Source organism: Balaenoptera acutorostrata, chromosome 2 (assembly GCF_949987535.1).
Source record: "Balaenoptera acutorostrata chromosome 2, mBalAcu1.1, whole genome shotgun sequence".
NCBI lineage: Eukaryota > Metazoa > Chordata > Mammalia > Artiodactyla > Balaenopteridae > Balaenoptera > Balaenoptera acutorostrata.
The window spans coordinates 157,640,819-157,664,896 of record NC_080065.1 but is presented as its reverse complement, the minus strand read 5'-3'; the positions used below and the strand labels follow the sequence as shown (position 1 = coordinate 157,664,896).

General features: G+C 46.7%; 1 protein-coding gene across 1 annotated transcript in view; it reads left to right on the top strand.

The window, feature by feature from the left end:
- Positions 1 to 24,078, top strand: part of STK10 (serine/threonine kinase 10) — a 116,787-nt gene that overhangs the window by 39,978 nt on the left and 52,731 nt on the right. The window contains exons 3-4 of the mRNA XM_007171359.2: positions 11,917 to 11,965; positions 17,110 to 17,259. Coding sequence (XP_007171421.1) covers positions 11,917 to 11,965; positions 17,110 to 17,259 — 199 coding nt within the window. The remainder of the gene's footprint in view (positions 1 to 11,916; positions 11,966 to 17,109; positions 17,260 to 24,078) is intronic.

Sequence of the window (24,078 nt, the reverse complement as noted above, 5' to 3'; positions counted from 1 at the left end):
CTCACTACCCAGGTGGCAGATCCTATAGTTCCCCACACTTTATACATGAGCAAACCGAGGCTCACATCTCTGCGCTTGTTCCGAGGTCTTTCCTTGTCCAAGGTTAGTCAGTGTCAGGGCTGGAATTGGAACCCAGGTGTATCTGACTCCAGAGTCAAAACCCGGGGCTCACCTTATTTACTCAGGTGTTTTGGTTCCTTGGAGACTTTGTCTCTCGGGTAATAAGTCAAGGAAGACTGGGGGTTGCCCTTGGGGATGTAATAGGACACGAACACCCTGCAGCATCTTCCCTGCTCTGTGAGCAGCTCAGCGCTGGCTCTGCCTGCCATGCCCACCTCTCCACATCGCCACCCCTCTCCCCTTGGTTTCAAATCCTACTTGTCCCTCGAGGACCATCTCACATGCCACAAACCTTTAACGATTTTAGTTGAAAATGCTGTTTCCTACCAGTCAGGCAGGCCTTGCAGCTGTGTGTCTGTATTTCCTGTGACCCTGGTCACTCCTAGTCTTGTGGATTTGTGAGTCCATCTAATGAGGGGCATGGCTCTGGACCATTCCTCTCTATGGCGGCGCGAGCCCTGCCACCCCTGGCTTTAGGTAACGGTGGCCGGACAGACAGATGGTCAAATAGATGAAAAATGTCTGTGCAGACAGAGAACTGCTTGTGTCTCCCCTAGGGGCTGAAAATCCAGTTTGCATCTGCCTGAAGCCTGGTTCCAGCCCTGATCTCCTGGTGTGATGAGGAGAGTGGCGATGGTGATAGTCATCATAGTGATGACAGGGACTGTCGTCCGTCACCCTCTGGCGAGGTGCCAGGCACTGTGCTTGTCGTTTTCACATGTGCTATCTCATTTACTCCCCTCAGGACCCCATCACGGTTGGAATGTGTTGTCCCCATTTTACAGATGAGCAAGTAGAGGCTCAGAGAGGTGAAGCATGTTGCCTAAAGACACACAGTGGCAGCATTTGGACTCAAGCTCAGAGGACGGCACACTTGGATGTGGAGCCATCTCGGTCTCCTCATCTAGTAATCCTCCCCGCAGGGCTTGTGGCAGAGGTGCCATAGAACGTTCCAGACAGGCTTAGAGGCTCCCTGTCGCCTTGGCAGGACCCCATCCCCTCCCCTTAGCAACCCCAAGGTTATCCCTTGTGCCCTTCCTTCCTGCCAGGGGGCACTCAGTTCCCACAGTCTCGAGGGGAGCCCAGATTCCTTCCTCGGACTCTCTGTGACGTGGTGGGTGGAGCTGGAGGCGGAGGAGCAAGGCCCGGCGTTCCTGGGAGGCCTTGTGGGTGAGGGCTGCCCCGCTCAATGGCCACATTGTTTGGCCTGGAGCTCAGAGGTGTGGAGGTTCTGGGACTCCACCTACGGGGACCGGCTGCTGAGAAGCTGGAGACATTTTTGTGTTCACTGTTGTGTTTTTTTGGGGGGGGGGCCTTCTTTCTACAGGTCTCTGTTGAGTGACCAGAAGCCTCTGTCTTCTGCGCTGATGGGGTGTCCCCGTGCCCAGGAGACATTGCCTCTCAGGGTAGGGAGACCTGGGAAGGAAGGGGTGATTGCAGCACCTACCCCTCCTGCCCCAAGAAGAAACAAGCCTGGAGAGGGAAAGGAGCTTTCCTGTGGCTGCACATTTCAGCAATCTTTGCATCTTAGAGTCAGACAGACCTGGCTTTATACCCTCGTTCTCTCACCTAGGAACTGAGTGGCTTTGGGGAAGCCCTTTCCCCATCAAACCTCAGTTTCCCCATCTGTAAAATAGACATAAGTATAACTGCTCACAGGAGTAAGTAAAGGAATGCCTGTAGAATGCTTAGCACTCTAAGGTATGCATTAGGCACTCAGTGATGGCAGCCATCATCTCTGTTCTCTTGGGTGGCAGAAGAGGGAGGGACTGGCTTGCTTTTGTCCAGCTTTCTTTGCAGAATCAGCTGTGTTAGTCTGTGTTGGCTGTTTTGCCCTGATTTCTGGGCATCTCAAAGCCACTGAAATGTTTCATTCATATTTCTTCATTCTTCATAAATTCATTCAGTGAACACTTACTATTCACATACCAGGTCCAGGCTCTGATAATGGATGATATGAATGGACTTTTATAAATATTAACTGCTTATTTAATGATAAAGTGATGTCCATCACCTTGGACCCTCAAATGTCAGTGTTGAAAATGACCTTACAGATGTTAAAAGCTTCATTTTCCAGGTAGGAAAACTGAGGCTCAAAGCAGGAAAGTGGTTCTGACAGCACTGTCACAGAAGGACAGGGGCAGATCTGGGACTATGTCCAGACCTATAGAAGAGGTTTAATTTTATTTAATTTTACTTCCAGGACTGTTGCCAACATTTATTTATTGAGCCCTTTCTGTGTACCCAGTACTCCTGCCGGCCTCAGGAAGGGCCAGGGAAAGGAGGGGACCCAGGCCCCGAGCACCGTGTGGTCTCCAGGGTATGGCTTGAGCATCCCTCAGTTGTCCCCTGCGGACGGTCGGGCTGTGGCAGTGCTGACCCATCCTGCTACTTGGCCCTGCTGCCTGTGGGCTGTACTTGTTAATGTCTAAAACCCTGTGGGTGGTCCAGGCCCTCTCTTCTCTGGGCTGTGACATCCTGGCTCCCTTATCTCTGGGTGAGCGAGCTCACTTGGTGTGTGTGAGCTGACCAGTGGGGCCCAGTGAGGGCTGGAGCAGGGAGACAGAGGGGCCTTTTCTTCCACCACCTGGGGGCTGTGTCTCGAGCTTGTGGCTTCCTTCTTGAGGCACAAGGAAGGGAGGATGGGGTCACTAGGTCTCTTCCATCAGGGAGACAAACAGAGCTGACTTGGCACCCAAATACGTCCCAGTTCAGGTCCTGGCTCTGATACTTACTATTTATGTGACCTTAATCTCTTTGAACCTCAGTTTCCTCATATGTAAAATGGGAATAAAGTATCACCAAATGCTGATAATAATTGGTAATATTTATCAAGCATTTACTTACTGTGTGCCAGGTAATGTTCTAAGTGCCAGGCATCCATTATCCTGTTTAATCCTCCCAAAAACCCCATGAGGTAGAGGCATTTTTTAGGATACCCACTTCAAATGGTGCGTGTAAGATAATCCATGCAAAGGGGCCTGGCACAGAATAAACTCTCGATTCCTGTTAAATGTCATGGGTGGGGAAACTGAGACTGACCCGGCTTAACTGACCAGGCAACTGCTTACGTCCTGAGGAGGTTGAGGGTGTGGAGTGAGATTATATGGGGGAAGCAGTGCACAGGTGGTGTTTTCTGTGTGTGTTATTTAGAAGGGTGGAAATCAGGTTGGCATGGCACTGTGGGGTCAGGGTTTAGTCCTGAAGAGTCGATCAGGTAGAGAAGAGATTTTAAATTCTGGCTCTCTCAGTCCTTAGGAGTATTGAGCTGATTCTTCATTTGCAACAGCTGCAAAGAAGTTTTTTTATAGTAACCAGTCCCAGGGCAACTCTGAGAGGACACTGGTCTGAGAGGGAAGAGAGTACTTCTTGATTTGAGCTGTGCAGGTGCAGTGCTAAATTCCCATGGCTAAAATAGTACAGGAACAGGGTAGGTGCCTAATAAATGCATGAATGAATGAATGGATGAATGATAGGAGGGGTGCTGTGGCCTGCCAGGATCATGTAGCAAGACCGTGACCCTTATGCTACACCATGACAGCTGCTTAATCTAAACTGATAGGGGATCGAGGTAAACACAGGTTTCCAGTTTCCTTTGGCCTCCAGCCAGAGTGGAAAGCCAGCAGGACTGCAGGCTGTCCCCTGTCGGGCACCCTCTGAACGTGTTTATGGGCTGAGGTCTCCAGGGAAACAAAGAGCTCATAAGTACAAAGGCAAAAATATTTACTATCTGGTTCCTTACAGAAAAACTTTGGTGACCCTTGATCTAGAAAATGGAGATTATTACTGTCTTCATGTTATAGAACTGTGTGAGGATTAAATGAGAGACTGTGAATAAAGGGCCTGGGACAGGGCTTGGCACATAGTGTCAGCAGTTTTCTGAGCTGAAAAGCACTTGGGTCATATTTTCAGAGCCCACGGTCTCTTGCCCTGGGAGCCTTCCCCCAGGTACTGGCAACCACTAATCTCCTTTCTGTCTCTATGGATTTGCCTATTCTGGGCATTTCATACAAATGGAATCACATAATATGTGGCCTTTTGTGTCTGACTTTTTTCACTTAGCATAATGTTTTCAAGGTTCATTCATATGTATCAGTGCTTCATTCCTTTTTATGACTGAATAATATTCCATTGTATGGATATGCCATATTTTATTTTTCCATTCATCTCTTGATGTATACTTGGGTTGTTTCCATCTTTTAGCTATTGTGAGTAATGCTGCTCTGAACATTGGTATACAGACATCTGTTTGATACTCTGCTTTTAGTTCTTTTGGGTATATACCCAGAAGTGGAATGCCAGTTCATAAGGCAATTCCATTTTTAATTTTTTTAATTCTAGTTTTAATTTTTGAGGAACTGCCGTACTCGCTTCCACAGTGGCCACACCATTTTACATACACAGGGTTCCCATTTCTGTACATCCTTGCCAACACTTGTTATTTTCTTTTTTTTTTTTTTTTTAAATAGCCAGCCTAATGGGTGTAAAGTGATATCTAACTGTGGTTTTGACTTGCATTTCCCTAATTAGTAATGCTGAGCATCTTTTCATGCATTTATTGCCCATTTGTATACCTGTAAATGTCTGTTCAAGTATTTTGCCCAATTTTTTGTTTGTTATTGAGTTGAAAGAGTTCTTTATATATTCTTGATATTAGTCCCTTATTAGATATATGATTTGAAAGTAGTTTCTCCCATTCTGTGGGTTGCTTTTTCACTCTGTTGATAGTGTCCTTTGATGTCCAAAAGTTATCAAATTTGATGAAGTCCAGTTTATTTATTTTTTGTTGTTGTTGCCTGTGCTTTTGGTGTCATAACCAGGAAATCATGGCTAAATTCAATGTCATGAAGCTTTTCCCCCATTTTTTTCTTCTAAGAGTTTTATAGTTTTACCTCTTACATTTATGTCTTTGATCCATTTTTAGTAAATTTTTGTATATGGTGTAGGGTAAGGGACCATCCTCATTCTCTTGCATATGGGTAATTCAGTTTTCCCAACAAAATTTGTTGAAAAGACTGTCCTTTTCCCATTGAATTGTCTTGACACCTTTGTTGAAAATCATTTGACTATATATGTTTTTATGCTAGTACCTCACTGTTTTGATTATTGTAGCTTTGTAGTAAGTTTTGAAATCAAGAAATGTGAGACTTCCAACTTGCCATTCTGACAGGTGGGAAGTGATATCTCATTGTGGTTTTGATTTGCATTTCCCTGATGATTAGTGATGTTGCGCATCTTTTCATGTGCTTGTTGGCCATCCATATGTCTTCTTTGGAAAAATGTTTATTCAGATCCTCTGCCCATTTTTTAATCAGGTTGTTTGGTTTTTTTGTCATTGAGTTGTATGAATTCTTTATATATTTTGAATATTAACCCCTTATTGGATATATGGTTTGCAAATATCTTCTCCCATTCAGTAGATTGCCTTTTTATTTTGTTGATGGTTTCCTTTGCTGTGCAGATGCGTTATAGTTTGATGTAGTCCCATTTGTTTATTTTTGCTTTTGTTGCCATTACCTTTGGAGTCAGATCAAAAACATATATTGCTAAGACCAGTGTCAAGACCGATGTCCACCTGTGTTTTCTCCTACGAGGTTTATGGTTTCTGGTCTAACATTCAAGTCTTTAATCTATTTTGAGTTGATTTTTGTGTACGGTGTAAGATAGTGGGTTCAGTTTCATTCTTTTGCATGTAGCTATCTAGTTCTCCCAACACCATTTATTGAAGAGACCATCCTTTCCCCATTGTATATTCTTGCCTCCTTTGTTGTAGATTAATTGGCCATAATATACATGGGTTCATTTCTGGGCTCTCTATTCTGTTCCACTGATTTGTATGTCTGTTTTTTTGCTGATACCAAACTGTTTTGATTAGTATAGCTTTTGTAATATAGTCTGAAATCAGGAAGTATAATGCCTCCAGCTTTGTCCTTTCTCAAGATTGTTTTGGCTATTTGGGATCTTTTGTGGAGTGGATATGTTGTTAATTGTCTTGGATATGTATCTAGGAGGGGAATTGTATGGATCATATTGTAATGCCATGTTTAACATTTTAAACTGTTAACATTTAGACTGTTTTCCAAAGTGCCTGCATCATTTTACTTTCCTACTGTGGGTGTATGAGGGTTCCTATTTGTCCATATTCCTGTCAACACTTACCATTGTCCATCTTTTTGATTCTAGGCATCCTAGCAGGCATGAAGTGGTATCTCATTGTGGCTTGGATTAACCTTTCCCTAATGACCAGTGATAGTGAGCATCTTTTCATGTGCTTATTGGCCATTTCTATATCTTTTTTGGAGAAACATCTATTCAAATCCTTTACCTATTTTTGAATAGGGTTATTTGTCCTTTTATTGTTTTATTTTAAGAATTCTTTATATATTCTGGATACTAGCCTGTTGTCAAATATATGACGTGCAGGCATTTTTCCCATTCTGTGGGTTGTCTTTTCACTCTTTTGATAGTGTGCATTGATGCACAGAAGCTTTTAGTGTTGATGAAGTCCAGTGTATCTGTTTTTTCTTTTATTGCTTGTGCTTTTGGTGTCACTTCTACCCACCTGATCTTCATCATGCCCCTTGATACACACACACTCAAAGACCCTCAAATCTTTTTTTTAAAGATGAGAGGGTATTTAAATAATTATATTTATACTTATTTTTAAAAAAATACTCATTGAAATACTCCTCTGTTTCAATCTGACCATCTCTAATAAGGCAAATCCCTAAAGCCTCTTTGCCAATACCCAGGGCTTCTCAAACCATCATTTGGTAAAGGCTCACCAGGATGATCTTACATCCTCCCCAAGCCCCTAGCTCCTTGGTTAGAGGCAAGAAGTAAAAGAAACACTGATGATGAAGTTCAGGTTAATTAAGGAACATAAAAGAAATGGTAATTCCGCCAGTTTGTCCCCAAGATTTCTGTACCACCATCTTACATTATGTTTTTGCTAGGCGGAGGAGAGATGTGACTCCAGGGTCCAGACCTCTTGCTCTTCTGCGAATTCCTATAGAGCAGTGGTTCTTAAAGTATAGTGGGGCGGGGGGGCGGGGGGGGGGGAGAAGCAGCAACATCCCTGGGGCATTTGTTCAAAATACAGATTCTTGGACCCTCCCCCAGACCTACTGAATCAGAAGCTCTGGGGTGGGGCCCGATTATCTGTGTTTTATCAAGCTCTCCAGCTCCAGGCTGGGTTAACCACTGTGGCCACAGGTTCTGGGTAATTATAGTCACGATATGCCTGCACCATTCACCTCTGTCTGCGTCTGCCTCTGCCTGTGGTCTTAGGGCAGGGACCTGTGTGAATCGTCCTGGGTCCCCAGGCTTGTCATAGACTAGGAGCTCAGGTAGTGTTTGTTGATCAAATGCTTCTTTCGTGGCCCCTGCTTTGCCTAGCAATGCGAGCCCTTTGGTAGACTCTCAGTTGATAGTTGTTGATGAGTTAAGCTGATCACAAACCTCCCTTCACCAGATCCTGGGAAAAACCTGGGTCACAAGCTGCTTGCTGCCCTCTCGAGGAAGAGTGATGGATGAGCCTCTGATTGGTTCTAGGAGTCGGTCCTTGGTACTGGGAGCTGTTGGATTTTGGGCTTGGTGAGGGCTTAGAGGCCATCAGCTTTGTACCCAGGCACCCTGGATCCTGAGGAGCCTCCTTTCATCACAGGATGCCCTGGGCATGGTCCTGCTGGGGCCTTCATCGTGGATGGGCACAACCCCATCCCCCTTCAGATGAATAGATGCGTCTATAGCCATGGGTGATTTCAGGCCAGTACTTTCCATTAAAAAAAAGAGTACTTCTAATATAAAATTTTGTTACATATTAGTTGAATAAAATATGGAAAATACATGAAAGTACAGAACACCGGTAATCCTTCTGTGGGTATTGAGGTATGTTTCTTTTTTTTTTTTTTAACTCAAAATAGTCTTCTATTTATTCTTTCAATCACATCAGATGATAGTATCTTAATTCCATGCAATTTTTTCACTCCTATTTGTCAATTAGGGCTTTTAATGTTACAAGTAATCAAAAGGAAACAAATGCAAACAGTTTTAAACAAAAAAAAATTGAATTGAATTGCATTGCTCATAAAACTGTAAAGTCCATAGATAGGGAAAACTTTGGGTTTGCTTTGATTTTGTACCTTCAGCTTGGCAAAGACCCAGTTTCTTTTCCTCTTCAGGTGTGACAGATATTTTTTTCTCCTAAGGCTATTCTCTTTTCTAAGCAGGCATATTTAGTAATTTCCTAAGGCATCAAGATGATTATTTTCTTTTTATTTATTGTTTTTATTGCATTTATTGAGATTATTATTTTATTAATTAAACCTCATGCATTTCTGTAAAAGCCCTGAGAAGTTTATAATATAAGCCCCCTGTGACCCTACCACTGACAAGCTGAAAGGTAAAGTGTTAAGATCCATGTAATGGAACCCAGTGAGAACCATGTCATGAAAGGGACATTTTTTTTTTTTTTGGCATCACATAAAAGGCACCAAGACGTGAAGCTTTTTAAACCAAAAGGACAAAAAAAAGCAACTTTAAAAAAAAAAGAAGAAAAATCAAACTTTATTTTGCCACATGTGAGAGTACATTTGGGCAGAATTACAAAAAGTTAATTAATGGAACGTCACTCTGATTAACTCCGAACAAGGACTGCTGTTTCAAAAAAAAGCTTCACAGTTTGAAGTGTGGGTTACAGCAGTGGTCCCCAACCTTTTTGGCACCAGGAACCAGTTTCGTGGAAGACGATTTTTCCATGGACCGGGGTGGGGGGGTGGGAAGGTTTCAGGATGATTCAAGCGCATTACATTTTTTGTGCCTTTATTTCTGTTATTATATCAGCTCTACCTCACATCATCAGGCATTAGATCCCAGGGGTAGGGGACGCCTGTGTTACAGGGCAGTCATCTCCTAAAGATACTTCCTCGGGGTCCATATGCAAATTGTGAAGTATTATAGGTTTAATCCTGGCATAGAATGAAAAGTCGGTACATTTATTCATGGGAATAAAACCAAAGCTAAGCGCAGAGCTTCCCAGCAGCCAAGGCAAAATAATAATAATAATAAGTAAAAAAATACGGGAAGGGCAGGGGGTCATGGAGCTCTCGAATTGCAGAAGAGGAAGCAAACCAGAATGGCACAATGCTCAAGCTTTCCTAGTGCTGGCGTCGGAGAGGAGGGGTCATGGGGGACCTTGAGTAAGGATGTTGTGTAAGGGACAGTTTCACTGAAAGATGCAGGAACTGCCTGGGTTTGGCCACTTCTCATACTGACTTTTGATACGGGCAACGGGTGTGTTGACGAACTGTAGTTCTGGGAAGGCATATTTTTGTAGGAAGCCTAAATAACATGGTCTAAGTGTGACACTTTCTAGTGATTTCCTTTGCTAGATTCGACAAGTGCATATTAATTGGTGTGGCTTTTGTGTTGGGCATGTCATTGACTGTCTTGATGATGTTGGAGGGAGAGAAGATTAGTTCCATTTTATAGACGAAGAAATTGAGGCTCAGGGACATGAAGTGGCTTACCCAGGGTCACATAGCTAATTAAGAGGCACTACCACCTTTTTTTTTTTTTAACATCTTTATTGCAGTATAATTGTTTTACAATGGTGTGTTAGTTTCTGCTTTATAACAAAGTGAATCAGTTATACATATACATATGTTCCCATATCTCTTCCCTCTTGCATCTCCCTCCCTCCCACCCTCCCTATCCCACCCCTCTAGGTGGCCGCAAAGCACAGAGCTGATCTCCCTGTGCTATGCGGCTGCTTCCCACTAGCTATCTATTTTACGTTTGGTAGTGTATATATGTCCATGCCACTCTCTCACGTTGTCACAGCTTACCCTTCCCCCTCCCCATATCCTCAAGTCCATTCTCTAGTAGGTCTGTGTCTTTATTCCCGTCTGAGGCACTACCACCTTTTTCTCTTCAGCTGCCCCCTGTTAGAGAAGGGAGTGGCTGAGCCTGTCCTGTGTCTGCTGTGTATGAGGCTCAGGCTTGTTGCTTTATAAATACCACCTCATCCAATCATTACAGTAGTTCTGGGGGCATCCATAGTATTATCCCATTTTGCAGAGAGGTAGGTCATTGCCAAGGCCGCACAGATAGTAGCGGGTGAAGAGCAGGGGTTCCCAACCTGGGTTTGGTGGTGGGACTTCAGGGCGTGCAAGAAGTCAGTGGAATTGCACACAAACATTTGTTTGTATTTGCATTTTTCTGTGTGAGAGGAGAGAGGGTGGCTTTCATGGGGTCTCAGAGGACAACACGAAAACCAAAAAAGCCTGAACCTCTGAGCTCAAGGAAGGAATCATAGGAATAGCTCATACTGACTGAGCCTCACCCGTCGCCCGGCAAGGCCCGGATGACTTTGTCACTCCTGTGGGGTTTCGGCATGTATCCCACCATCTTACAGGCCACTTAGCTAGTAAGTGGCCTTGCTTGGTGACTAAATTTGGCTTCTTTTCCGCCACTGCCGCTTGTAGCTGGGTTTTTTCTAGCAATTAACAGGATTTGGGGTTCTCTTTTGTGGAGCTGAGGATTATTAAAAGGCAGAATGATACACTGAGCTTCGAGAGGTCAATGCCTGTGTCCAGGTCACCCTGACCCCTGGGAACAAGCCTGGTTGGTTGGTGGTTGGTTAAATGAACAGATGAATGAGTGAGTGAGTGGGAGAAAGAAGTACCACTTCCTCGTGTTCTGGGTTGCAGGACATTAATCCATCTCTGATGACTTTTATTTAGGACGACAGTCACCGAAGTGGTAGAGAGGTAGTCTGGGGGAGCTGGGGTCAGGCCTGATGTTCCGATGGCCAGGCAGGACCAGAGTGACCGTAGGAGCGTCAGAGGCCAGGTCTTTCCTCCCCGGCAGGTGGTGGTGTGTGAGTGGGTGGGTGCCCCCTTGCGTCGCTCCCTCCCATGGCGAGTAGCCTTGCACAGCGTGTGGCAGGCCTGCCTGCTGTCCTGGGCTGGGAGGGTGGTGCAGTTTTGCTACCCCTGGTCCCAGTATCTCTGGTGTCCCTGGCCCAGCTTAAAGCCCCCTGCTTGACCTCCTTTGGTTTCTTGCCCCCAGGGGTGTCCTTCCCCCTAAATATACTCAGAGCTGGGGCCCAGCTAAGAGGAATAGCATAGCAGCCCCATCTTACAGCTGAGAAAACGGGCTCACACGGTTGAAGTGACTTGCCCGAGGTCACAACTAGTGAGCCGTGGGCTTGGGACTTGGGTCCAGCCGTGCATCACCACATCCTCATATTTACATTGCCAGGAAGCCTCTGAAAGGTCGGCCACAAGCTTAGAGGCCTCATTGAAACTTTAAGGCTATTTCTCCGTCCTCTGGCTGGAGAGCTGGCTCTGGCCCAGCTGGGTCATGGCTGAGGTTTTCTTTTCTATTTAGAGCGACGAGCCTTCTTGACCGCCCTGCAGGCACTGTGTCTGCCTCTGCTGAACTTGGTTGGAGGGACTTTACAACAAGCAGGGGCCGGGAGCCCGGAGCTGGAGGAGATGCCGGGAGTGCCTTAAATTTTGTGTCACTTTCTGCCTTCCCCATCCACCTCTATCCGCACTTTAAAAAACAGAGAAAGCATCTTCTCATATATGATAGGAGCCCAGAGTGGGGCAGGAAGTGTGATGATGGGAGTGGACCAGAGAGGGAGGGCCTGGGTCAATACCCACGGCACTTTTTACTCTAATTGCCCTTTTCCATCCGCCGCGCTGGGCTGGGAGCCTCTTGAAGGCCTAGATCTGGTGGTTCTCCCAGGCTCCTGCTCATTGTTACTTTGCCTTGTATTTTCTGCAGATCATGATCGAGTTCTGTCCTGGGGGAGCTGTGGATGCCATCATGCTGGGTGAGTTTTTTGCTTTTTGTGTTTTTTCTTGGCGCGGCATGCGGGATCTTAGTTCCCCGACCAGGGATCAAACCTGTGCCCCCTGCAGTGGAAGCGTGGAGTCCTAACCACTGGCCCGCCAGGGAAGCCCCCTGAGTGAGTCTTCCTTGATGTATTGCAGTGGTGCTGGGGTTGGCGCTGCTTAGGACTGGTGTCCATCACTCCTCTGCCCCAGTAATGCCCGTGGCCTGTTTGAGTACCTCCCCACTCTGTCCCCTTTTGGGAGCAGGGGCTGGGTTACTGGAGAGGATGCAGGACACTTGGAAGACCAACACTTCCTGTTCAAAAAGCCACATGACCTTGAGCGGGTCATTCGCTCCCTCAAGCCCTCGGCATAAGACAGGTGTGGTGCCCCCTTGCCGGACCCCACAGTACTCTTAGGAGGTGAAAATGAGACACCTGAGGGAGGTTCTTTGTAAAGTGGGGATCCCCACCCATTCTATAAGAGCTCAATGGGGAAATTGTTGTTCCAGGCAAGCTTGAGCAGTAACAAAAAATATATGTTAGTAATCACCTCTATTTTTTGAATGGCCACTATATGCCAGAGATTGTGGTAGCTGCTTTCATGTATATTATCCTCATGTATAAAATCAGAAAGAGCATCTCTGTTTTATTGACAGACTGATGCTTAGAGAGGTTAAAGAGCTCGCCCAGAGTCACACAGCAGAGCCGAGATGTGAACCCAGGTCTGGGGGATGCTGTTCCTAATTGCTGCCCGCCCTGCATTATCCTTTGCTTTTGCCAGCCTGGTGAGCAGTGAGTGAGGAGAGGTTGAGAGTCTTGGGCCCAGAAGGTTGAATAACATGTCCGGGATTCTGGAGCAGTTCGGGAGAGGAGAGGCCCTCAGTATAACATAGCACCATTCAGCCACATTTTTATTGTGAAGAGGGTGTTTTCCCCCTCAGTTTATCTCAGGAATGTCTCAAATTTATGGCAGCCCTTTCCCATCCTGAGCTATAGGATGCTGGCCTTCCTTGCAGAGCCTCTTGCCACTCCCAGAGTTCCCAGGTGGGTAAATGACAGTGGGGAACAGGATACGGGCACTTGTGATATGGCCCTTGGGTGTGCCTTCTCCCAGCAGAGATTGCCTTTGAAGATTTTCATTGTTTTGGGTAGAATCTGACAACATAAAAATGGTGGTCTTGTATGAGTTGAGATGCTCTAGGTTATAAGGGCTATTCAAACTGGTTTAGGAAAAAAAAAGTGGGGGATGTGGGAGGGGGAATTTATTTCCACTAATAACTGAAAAGTTTAAGAGTGTCAGGCTTCAGGCACAGCTTGAGCTAGGGGTTTTAAAAACATTGTTGTAAGAACTTGGTTTCCTTCTCCAACTCTTGGCCCTACTTTACTCTGTGTTGGCCCCATTCTCATGCTGATTTTCTGTTCTTGGTGACAAGATGGCTGTGGGAGCTCCAGCCATCACATCAGAATTCCAAATAGCAAGATAGAAGAAGGGAGGGTAGGACAGGTCCACAAAAACACATCCCACTGCCACTCTTTTAAGGAGACATCACAGAAGCCCCACATGACACCTCCATTTTCATCTCACTGGCTAGAAGATAGTAACACATAGCTGTAAGGGAGGCTGACAAATGTGGTCTTCTGGCTGGTTGGCCGTATGTTTGGATATTTTAAAAAGAGGGGAGAATGGGAACCAACTAGCAGCCTACCTCTCCCAGCTTGCCGCTTAGCTGAATGAAACCTGGGGGAGGATATCAGAGAGGGAAGAGGCATTGATGAGTCCCAGGTCCTTGAGCTCATTCACAGCTGGGACATCACCCCAGGCTATTGCTCAGCCAGCAGGCAAACTCACCTTGGGCTCTCTGTCTCACTTCTCCTGGTGGAACTGACTGCTCCAGCCCCAAGTGGTTTGCTCCTTTTTGGTGGCAGCAGTTAAAGGAAAAGTGCCATCACCATTTTAGAAATCAAGGTGGGAGAAGAGAAGCTGGGACAAGGAGAGCCAGGTTCTGGCTGCAGCTCTGTGGTCAGGGGTTGACTGTCCCGCAGATGCCCGCCCTGCTCAGAGGGCCTTTCTGCCCTAGGTTGCCTCCCATCGCCTTGCAGAGTTGTGCAAAGTGATGAGCCTGGGCTTGGGGTCCAGGCTTCCTGAGGTCCATCCCAGGTTCCTTGGCTTGGTAGCCGTGGGGTGCTGGGCTGGCTCCTTTACGGCATGGGAAGAACATGCACGTGTCACATCACCACATGGCCATCTTAGTTTGTTCTGATCCTGTTGGCCACGCCTTGTTAGCTGCTAAACATTTTGGCTCTCAGCCCTCCTGAAGAACAGTAGGGTAAGGGGCAGGTCTGGATGTGATTTCAAAGGGGACTTAGACTCATTTGCAATGTTGCAACTTCTTTTATTAAGAAGAAAGGATTCATGTATTGCTGTGTAATCAAAAATTCATCTTAAAAATTTATCATACTGTGTGATTCCAATTATGTGCCTTTCTAGAAAAAGATGAAACTATAGGGACAGGAATCAAATTAGTGATTGCTTTGGGGCTGGAATGGGGGTGAAAGGGGCACAGGGGAATTTTGGGAAGTGATGGAAATATGTATTCTATTAATAAATTGTGGTGCTGTTTTTGTGACTACATGCATTTGCCAAAGTTCATAGAACTCTATACCCAAAAAAGGTGAATATTACTGTATGTAAATTATATCTCAATAAACTGGACTTTAAAAATGTGTCTTATCTATCTACCTCACTGGATTATTGTAAAGATTAAATGAAATAATGTACCCAAGTCCTTATCCCTGTGCCTAGTGCATTGTAAAGGCTCCAAAAATGGTGGCGTTGAGATCATGATCATCACATCATCACTTTGATTTTTCCTGTTTCATTTATGTAAGTAAATCAGACATGAGCCAGACTCATTTTTGACATTTAAAAAATTTGCTGCAGATAATCTGACATAATCTCAGGACCAGCGTAACAGCGATCACCTTTTATTGACTATACTCCATGCTGAGAAGTTAACATGCTTTATCGCTGGAGCCCTGCCTACATCTATCATCATGCTCCCATTTTACAGACCAGGAAATGAAGATGCAGGGAGATAGAGCGACTTGCCAGAAACCACACAGCCAGTAAGAGGCAGCGCTGGGTTCAGGCGCAGTCTGTGTGGCCCTGAAGTCCCCTCAGGCTCTGAGCCCAGACCCCTGCTGGGGGAAGCGCAGGGGTTAAGGATGAGCAGTTGGGAAGGGGAGCAGTTGTGGACCCAGAGAGAGGGACCTCTGGTCCAGGAGCCCTGCTTTGGGGCCGGGCTTCCCAGGACAGTGCAGTTGGCGCCTCCACCCTGGCCCTGGCCCTGGGAAGTCAGAAGGGAGAGTGCTTCTCCAGCCAGAGGGAGGCCTCTGTGCAGTGCTCTGGCCCACCAGCCTGGGAGCCTGCAGCCTGAAGGCCCAGCAGGCAGGGCTGTGAGGCTCACCTCAGCACAGGGAGCTTGGGCGGCAGCAAAAACTCAATAATCACGGTGGGGCTTCCCTGGTGGCGCAGTGGTTGAGAATCTGCCTGCCAATAATGCAGGGGACACGGGTTCGAGCCCTGGTCTGGGAAGATCCCACATGACGCAGAGCGGCTGGGCCCGTGAGCCACAATTACTGAGCCTGCGCGTCTGGAGCCTGTGCCCCGCAACGGGAGGGGCCGCGATAGTGAAAGGCCCGCGCACCGCGATGAAGAGCGGTCCCCGCACCGCGATGAAGAGTGGCCCCCACTTGCCACAACTAGAGAAAGCCCTAGCACAGAAACGAAGACCCAACATAGCAATCAATCAATCAATCAATTAATCAATAAAAAAAAAAAAAAAAAAAAATCTTTAAAAAAAAAAAAAAAAAAAAAATAATCACGGTGACCAGCGGGGCAGAGAGCAGGGCATGTCGTCCTTGACTCTTCTCGCACCCCTCCTCCCCACTGCACCCACCTGGTCCCACACTCTGTCATTCCCCCCTCCCCGACCCAGGTCAGGAATCCTTCCTCTTCAAAGCGTTGGCCACCTTCTAGCCCTCCTGGACCATGGTGTGGCCCCCAGCCAAGCCCCCTGCCCACTCTTGTTCCCTGCAAGCTCTTCACTCGCTGCACCAGGAGGAATTTTTTAAACGCAAAACTCAGGTTGTATCTCTGTCCCGCTCAGAGCCTCTCCCAGACTGCCCATTGCATTTCAAAGAAAATGCAGCCTCCATAGCTCCTGCCAACCTCTGACCTCCACTTAACTTTCCCCACCAGCCAAGCGGGGTCCTTTGCACATGCTGTGGAATACTCTTCTTTGCGCTCCTCACCTGCTCAGAAAAGAAGGCCCTGCCGTCTCTCAGTGGACGCTGGGTTGTATATAGTGGGTGTGTGTGTGTCTGTGTGTGCGTGTGTGCGCGCATGCATGGCCCCAACTAGCACACAAGAGGCTTTTGGTGACGGCCCCTCACCTTCCCCATCTCTGACACCACCACCACCGGCCAGTTAACATTTTTCAACACCAGCTCATGTCACCTCCAGGCCTTTGCTTCGGCTGGTTCTTTGACCTGGAATGCCCTGCCCCACTTTTCTCCTCTCAAACACCTGTTCTTCCTTCAAGACACAGCTCGAGTGCCCTTTCCTCTGGGGAGCTTCCCGATTCCCCAGGCAGAAGGGGTTGCTGCCTGTCCTGCCCTCCCATGCCCCCCAACCCCACGGTGTTCCAAAAGTTGCTTGTCATTTCCATGCTCTTCTCTGTGTCCCCACACCCAGCACGGAGCCTGACACTCAGTGCCCGCTCACAGAATGGGTCTCTGCCCCTCAGAAAGGTTGTGTTTGCAAACCTGAGCTCTGAAGCCAGGCTGGCTGTTTTTAATCTCAGATCTGTGACTCCCTACTGTGTGACCTTGAGCAAGTGACTTGACCTCTCTGAGCCTCAGTTTCCTAACCTGTGAAATGGTGGAACAATTGTGCCTGCTCCATAGGGTTACTGTGAGGACGAAGCAGGTACCATGTGAAGTGCTTAGAAGTGAACCTGGTATACAGTAAGTGCTCAACCACATTGGCGGCTTATGTATTTCTTGTACCTGGCAGGGGCCTGACATGGAGTTGCCTGCATTGAGCACTTGCTGAGTTAACAAGTTCTCTCTGTTTCCAGAGCTGGACAGAGGCCTCACTGAGCCCCAGATTCAGGTGGTTTGCCGCCAGATGCTGGAAGCCCTCACCTTCCTGCACGGCAAGAAGGTCATCCACCGGGATCTGAAAGCTGGCAACGTGCTGATGACGCTTGAGGGAGACATCAGGCTGGGTAAGGGGTGACTATGGGCGAGGCGGGAAAGCAGAGCCCTGCGCCACCTGCCTGGGGTGTCGGCCTGGCCTCTGCGGGCAGGAGGGAGCGAGTGTGGGTCTGCACTCCCACGGGATGTCGAGGTCCTCCCCGGTCTTCCCCGGGCCACAGGGCCACAGTTCCCATCGTGGCTGCATCTAATCCAGCGTTCTCAACCGAGGGTGATTTTTGTCCCCTGGGGACAGTGGCAATGCCTGGAGACATCTTTGGTTGTCACAACTAAAGGTTGGGGGAGACCACTGACATCTGGCGGGTAGAGAGAGGGTTGCTCAGCACCCTACAGTGTACAGGACAGCCCCTTGCTACCAAGAGTGATCATGCCCATAGGCCAGCAGCGCTGCAAGGAGGCACTGGCCCAACCCCTTTTGCTCTTGCTTCTGATAGGCAGAATTTGAGAGATAGTGATGGATGGAAAGACAACCCTCCCTCATCCATTCCCAGACAGAAAATAGAACATCAAGGGCATATAGTGAAACCTTATTATTATTTTTTTATGTCTCCTCTCTGTTTTTTTCTTTTCAATTGTGGTAAAATATACATAACAAAATTTATCATCTTAACTATTTGTAAGTGCACAGTTCAGTGACATTAAGCACATTTGAATTGCTATGCAACCATCACCACCATCCATCTCCAGAACTTTTTCATCTTCCCAAACTGAAACGCTGTACCCATTAAACAGCATCTCCCCATCCCCTCTGCCCCCAGCTCCTGGCAACCACCATCCTCTCTCTCTCTTTTTTTAAATTTATTTTTATTTTATTTTTGGCTGCATCAGGTCTCAGTTGCAGTGCACAGGCTCTTTGTTGCAGCACGCTGCGGGCTTCTCTCTAGTTGTGGCGCGCAGATTCCGGAGCACGTGGGCTCTGTAGTTTGCGGCATGCAGGCTCTCTAGTTGAGGCGCACGAGCTCAGTAGTTGTAGGCACGCGGGCTTAGTTGCCCCTCGGCATGTGGGATCTAAGTCCCCTCCCCAGGGATCTAACCCACGTGCCCTGCATTGTAAGGCGGATTATTTACCACTGGACCACCAGGGAAGTCCCCAACCACCATTCTCTTTAATGTCTCTATGAATTTGACTACTCTAGGAATCTCATATAAATGCAATCATTTGTGTTTTTGTGCCTATTTCACTTAGCATAATGTCCTCAAGGTTCGTCCATGTTGTAGCATGTGTCAGAATTTCTGTATATTTTTAATAAGTTTTTTTAACCAAAATAACACATACATGTGTCCTCTACTCCTACCATCTCCTTTCCCTGTCCCCCCCTCCCCAAGACAATCACTTTTAACTCTTCTCATATTTACCCCTGCATAGATGCAGGAGTAAATGTGAGAAGAGTTAAAAGTGATAATAAAAATAAAAATAAAATAATAAAATATAAAAAAAAAGTGATAATAAAAATAATGCATATGTATTGGGTTTATGAAGCACCCTCTAGATGCCAGCCATCAGACAAGGCACTTTCTAGATGTCATCTCATTTAGTCAGCACTCCTGAGGACACTTGGGGGAGGGGAGGCGACTATGCCCATCACAGGTGAGGACGGTGAGGCCCGCAACGGAAAGAGATGCCCGGGATGAGTCCATGAGGGGGGAGAAGCAGCAGGGTTTGGACTTGGGTCTCCCTGACTCTAGCTGCCAGTGGACTGGCTCTGTCACAGGTGGAGGGAGGTGGCCAGGGAAGGGCCAGGTCAGGGAGAATCTGGGGACAGAAGAGTCTTATGTGCTCTGGGGAATTCAAGGCAAACCTTCGGCTCAGCCTTCAAGAACATAGCAAATGTATACCTATATCCCCTTCCTCTTGGACCTCCCTCCCACCCACCCCCCCCATCCCACCCATCTAGGTCATCACAGAGTACTGAGCCGAGCTTCCTATGCTTTATGGCATGTTCCCGCTAGCTATCTGTTTTAAGCTTGGTAATGTATAAATGTCAATCCTAATCTCCCAATTCGTCCCACCCTCCTCTTCGCCGCCGTGTCCACATGCCCGTTCTCTACATCTATGTCTCTATTCCTGCCCTGCAAATAGGTTCATCTGTACCATTTTTCTAGATTCCACAGATACGTGTTAATTGTACAGCAGAAACTAACACAACATTGTAAAGCATTTATACTCCAATAAAAAATTTTTTTAATTGAAAAAAATATGCAAAATACTAAAAAAAGTAAAATAAATAAAATAAAGTAAATACATACTGTAATATCTAAAAAAAAGAACATATCAAATGGAGGAGACAGGACGCAGACAGCCTGGGTCAGGAGCAGCCTGAGGGGCTGTGAGCACAGGGAAGCCCAGGAAGCCCTGGGTGGAGACAGGGATGGAGGGAGGGCCCCAGCAGTCTCGGGCTAAGATGTGCCCAGTGAGGGCCTCCTTTCCCTTGCTGACTTCCTCCACACACCCCCTCAATCGGGAGGGCGCTGACGTGCCGAGCTGACTCCAGAACCCCACTCGGAACCCAGTAGAAGCAGATGGGGGCATCAGCTTTCCAAATGACTTGGCAGATGCAGTTGAGAAAACCAGGAAGCCAATTAAGGAGGAAGAAAAGTTCAGGGAGAGCACAATTACCGCTGGGCCCTGGGAGCCGTGGTGTGGATGCCTGCTGAGGCCTGATATTCTGCTTTGGAAAATCCTCCTTCCCCCTGGGGCTTGGAATCTGCCTGGTGAAGCAGTGGAGGAGGCCTGGGAGACGAGGTAGCAGTCTGTCTGCCTCTTCCTAGGTCCCTGGGACCATCTGGGGCCCCTGGAGGGGCATTATGCAACTCAGGGCTGCATGAGAGAATTGCTCAGCAGATCTTTCTCCCAAGCAGAGCTGTCACCTCGTCAGAGACAGTTTGTGTTTCTCAATGGAGTGGGAATAAATGGGAAGCAGCAGGATGAGCTGAGCAAAGCGTCGGCCCTAGACACAGACAAGCCTGGTTCAGATCCTGACTCTGCCGCTCCCGAGCTGGACAAACACATTTAACCATTCAGGCCTCAGTCTTTTCATCTGTGCAGTGGGTGTAACAACAGAACCTCCTCACAGGGTTGTGACCAGTGGGCTGACATACAAAGTACTGTCACAGGGAGGCTCAGGGTTCTGTCCCTCTCTGCTGCTAGGCATTTTGCTTCTTCCTTCTGTTAAATGTTTACTTCTGTCTAGGATTTCAAACTTCCTCTGAGATTCATTTGATAGTTGCCAAGCAGAGCACACGTTCCAGCTCTTGGTGGCTGTGAAGCAGTTCTTCATGGCCGGTGGGAATCCATTTGTGCAGAGGGGGAAACGAAGAGTGTCTGCCACCAGAGACAGTTCAGATATGAAGTGGGGTGAGGACTCTGAGGTCCGAAGATCTGTGCTCTTGTCCTGGACCTGCCTTTGGCCTTGGATGAGTCACCTAACCCTTTTGAACCTTACTTTCCTCAAACAGAGTGGGGTAGTAGTTCTTACCTCATGGAATTGGTATGATGATTTAATGAGACAATATATGCAAAGCATCTGTAGGTGCCCAGCCCATCAGAGAGGCCTGGCAAAGGTTGAGTTTCTTTCCTGGGCTGAGGAATGTCTCACAGTAGCTGTCGTGAGGAGGAATGTTCTTCATTCTCCAAAGAACCTGTTTTGCTCTCCCCAGAGATGCTTCTCTGAAGGTGGGAGGTGAATTTCACAACTTTTGGGGTCTTTCAAGTTCCGAGAAGAGGTCTGAACTGGCCTAAAAATCAAAGTGCCTAACACAGAGCCTGGCACATAGTAGGTGCTCAGTAAATAGTAGCGTCCAGCATTGCCATTACTTTATCAGTTCAAGTTACTACAGGATCTCTACTTCCCAAAGGCACCCTGATATTCAGGAGGCCTGGCAGGTAGGCCTGGCAGGGAACCAGTCACCTGCCTCTCACCCCCACCTGGACCCTAACCCAGAATTCCTGTTTGCTGCTGCCAGCAGGCTGGGGTCTTGGTTCTTTCATTGTGGCTGCCAGGCACTGAGCCAGTGTTTGGTATGTAACTCACTGAATCCTCACAGACAACTGATAACATTTTACAGAGGAAGGATTTGGCACCTAGAGAGGTTAATTAACTTACCCAAAATCACACAGCTAGTAAGAGGAACAACTGGGGTTTAGACCAGTGCATCTGGTTTCAGAGCCCATGTGCTTAACCACTACCCTCCTTAGACTCTTTTGGTGGCAGGTGATAAAAACTGGTCTCATGCGACTTAAGGCAGACAGGAGGATGTGTGTATATGGTGTATGGAACCGTGCTGGGGAAGATATGCAGCTGGACATGGAGTTAGTTGGATCCTGGAAAACAATGCTGCCAGGACTGTCTCTGGTTTCTGCCCTTGTGTGCATGTTGGTTAGGCTCTCAGTCCAACCCCTCACACACAGCTTCTGGCTGGGTTTAATTTTACTTTTCCCAGCATCACCTCCTGCAGGATGAACTGAACCTCATCATTTCAAGTCTCAGAGTCAATAATCCCAGTGAAGAGCTCTGATTGGCCCAGCGTGGCTCGGGTGCAGATCCCTGGACCAATCAAGGAGGCCCAGTAAGGAGGGCTTCTCTGATTGGCCCAGCTTGTAGTCAGTCTCTGAGAATGGAGGCGGGATCATGTAGCAGTATGGAAGTCCCCCTCGCCCTCCTGAAACAGTGGGGTTGGGGGTGGGCAAGATGGTTTTCTAGAAGGAGAAAAGATTTGGACTTGCCAGAAAAACAAATTGCTGTCCACCGTAGGCTGGCACAGCCTGCTGGAGTAATAGAGACCCAGAAGAGGGAGTGAGTGAGGCAGAAGTGGATGGAAAGCAAGAACAAAGCACTGAATTTGCAATTGAGGTTGAGAGAGAGAGAAAATACCAGAAAAATGCAGGGTTATGGGGGAGAAGAGAGAGTTGATGAAGGCAGTGGGGTAGGAGGCCGAAGATGGAGGGGAATGAATGGGAAAGCAAAGCCCTCATTAGTGGTCATGTGTACCTGGTTGCCTAAAAAACAAAAGAAAATAAAAATAGAAACAGAAAAATAGAGCAGTTCTTTCAGTCTCACAGTTGGTTGCATAATATGACCCCCATTTAATAGATGAGGAAACTGAGGCTCAGAAACAGGAAGTAGTTTGTCTCAGATCCCAGTAGACTCTTCTCACTTCCCTGCCTGGTACTGTTCCCATGATGCTCCTGGGAAGGCAGATGTCCTGATAATTAAGAGAGGTCACTTGGGCGACTGGTGGAAGCCTCCCTCTTTTGAGCCCAGGCATGCCTGCGGCTGCTCTAAGGAAGGAAACCCCTGGGATTCCAGGGCTAGGGATGGGAGCCTTTGATTCTCCCGTCACCACCCCAGTTTCAGCAGGTCCCAAACCCTCTAGAGAGGGTTCACTATTCTGTCTGCACCATGAGGGCTGTGGCTAGTGTTTGCCCACAGGGCCACTGCTGGCTGGATGGGACACTTTTGCCGTGTAAGGAGATGCAGTGTCCCTGGCTCTTTCTCACTAAATGGCAGCAGTACTGTCTTTTGTTGTGGTAACCTGACTGACCCCATTCATTTCCAAATACTTCCTGGGGCAAATGGCATGACCCCTGATTGAGGCCCATCTGGAAGCTTCTCAGACACCTAGAATTCGAGTGTAAGCCCTGACCAAGCTAGATTGTGGACTCCCCTGGTGTGGGGTGGAGGGTCCAGGAGAGGAGGACAGTTGGGCAGTGGTTTGCCTTTAATTGGCATTGTCTGGGGAAAGGCTCCTCTTATCTTGGATTCTTTTGGTTGCCTTCGGTTAAGGGGACAGATGAAAGATTCTCTTATATATCTTCATACATTCTAAGTTCACTGCGTGTGTATGTGTGTGTGTGTGTGTGTGTGTGTGTATAATATGTAATGCATTTTACACTGATGTAATTTTCTGATTATAAAAGTAATATGTGCTATTTATACATGTATAGAAAGATATGTACAGTGGTATTCATTGGAACAGTATTAGTAACAGCAAGAAATCAGAAATGATCCAATTTATTCCAGTAGAGAATTACTTAAATAAGTTATGGTACTGTCATGCAATGGAATCTTCTTCAGCTATTGAAAATTAAGTTGTAGAAAATGTGTAATCTCTTGTAAGGGTGTATATACCTACTGTGAAGGGGGAAAAAACAAGTTGCAGAATAGTATGTTTAATCTGATTTCATTGTTAGAAGTAGCAAATACCTGAAAATGATCTATACATATAATTTTAATATATTTTAATTTACATATATGATTTTTATTTTTATAAATAAATCTGGAATTCTATGCAGCAAACTCATAAGTGTTTATCTCTGCCAGGATTATGGAGACTTTTTATTCTGTAAATGTTTGAATTTTTGATAAGCAGTATTACCTTGGTAATAAGAAAATAAATATATGAATGAGTATATAGGTAGATACAGTCGTATAGACAGTTAGGAATAAGACCCACAAGGAAGGAAATTAAAGTCTCTTCTAATCTTGCCAAGATGCACTACTTCCTTCCAGTCTTTTTTCTGAGCTCAGAAAGACCAGAGAGTGGTAGAGCACAGACTTAGCGTCACATTTGTCCTTAGATCTGGGTGACCATCTGCAAGCTACGTAATCTCTCTAAACTTCCTTGTCCTCATCTGTAAGATGGGGATGATAATTTTCCCTGCCCCAAAGGGTCATAGATATAAATGACATACATAGGAATATATATGCTGATGAGATGCAAAATGACATACAGAGGAAGGTAAATGATACGCATAAGCCTCTTTGTGTAGTGCTGCTCACCTTATAAGTTCTCAGTAAATATTAGTTTTTATTAGATTAACATGTATTTTT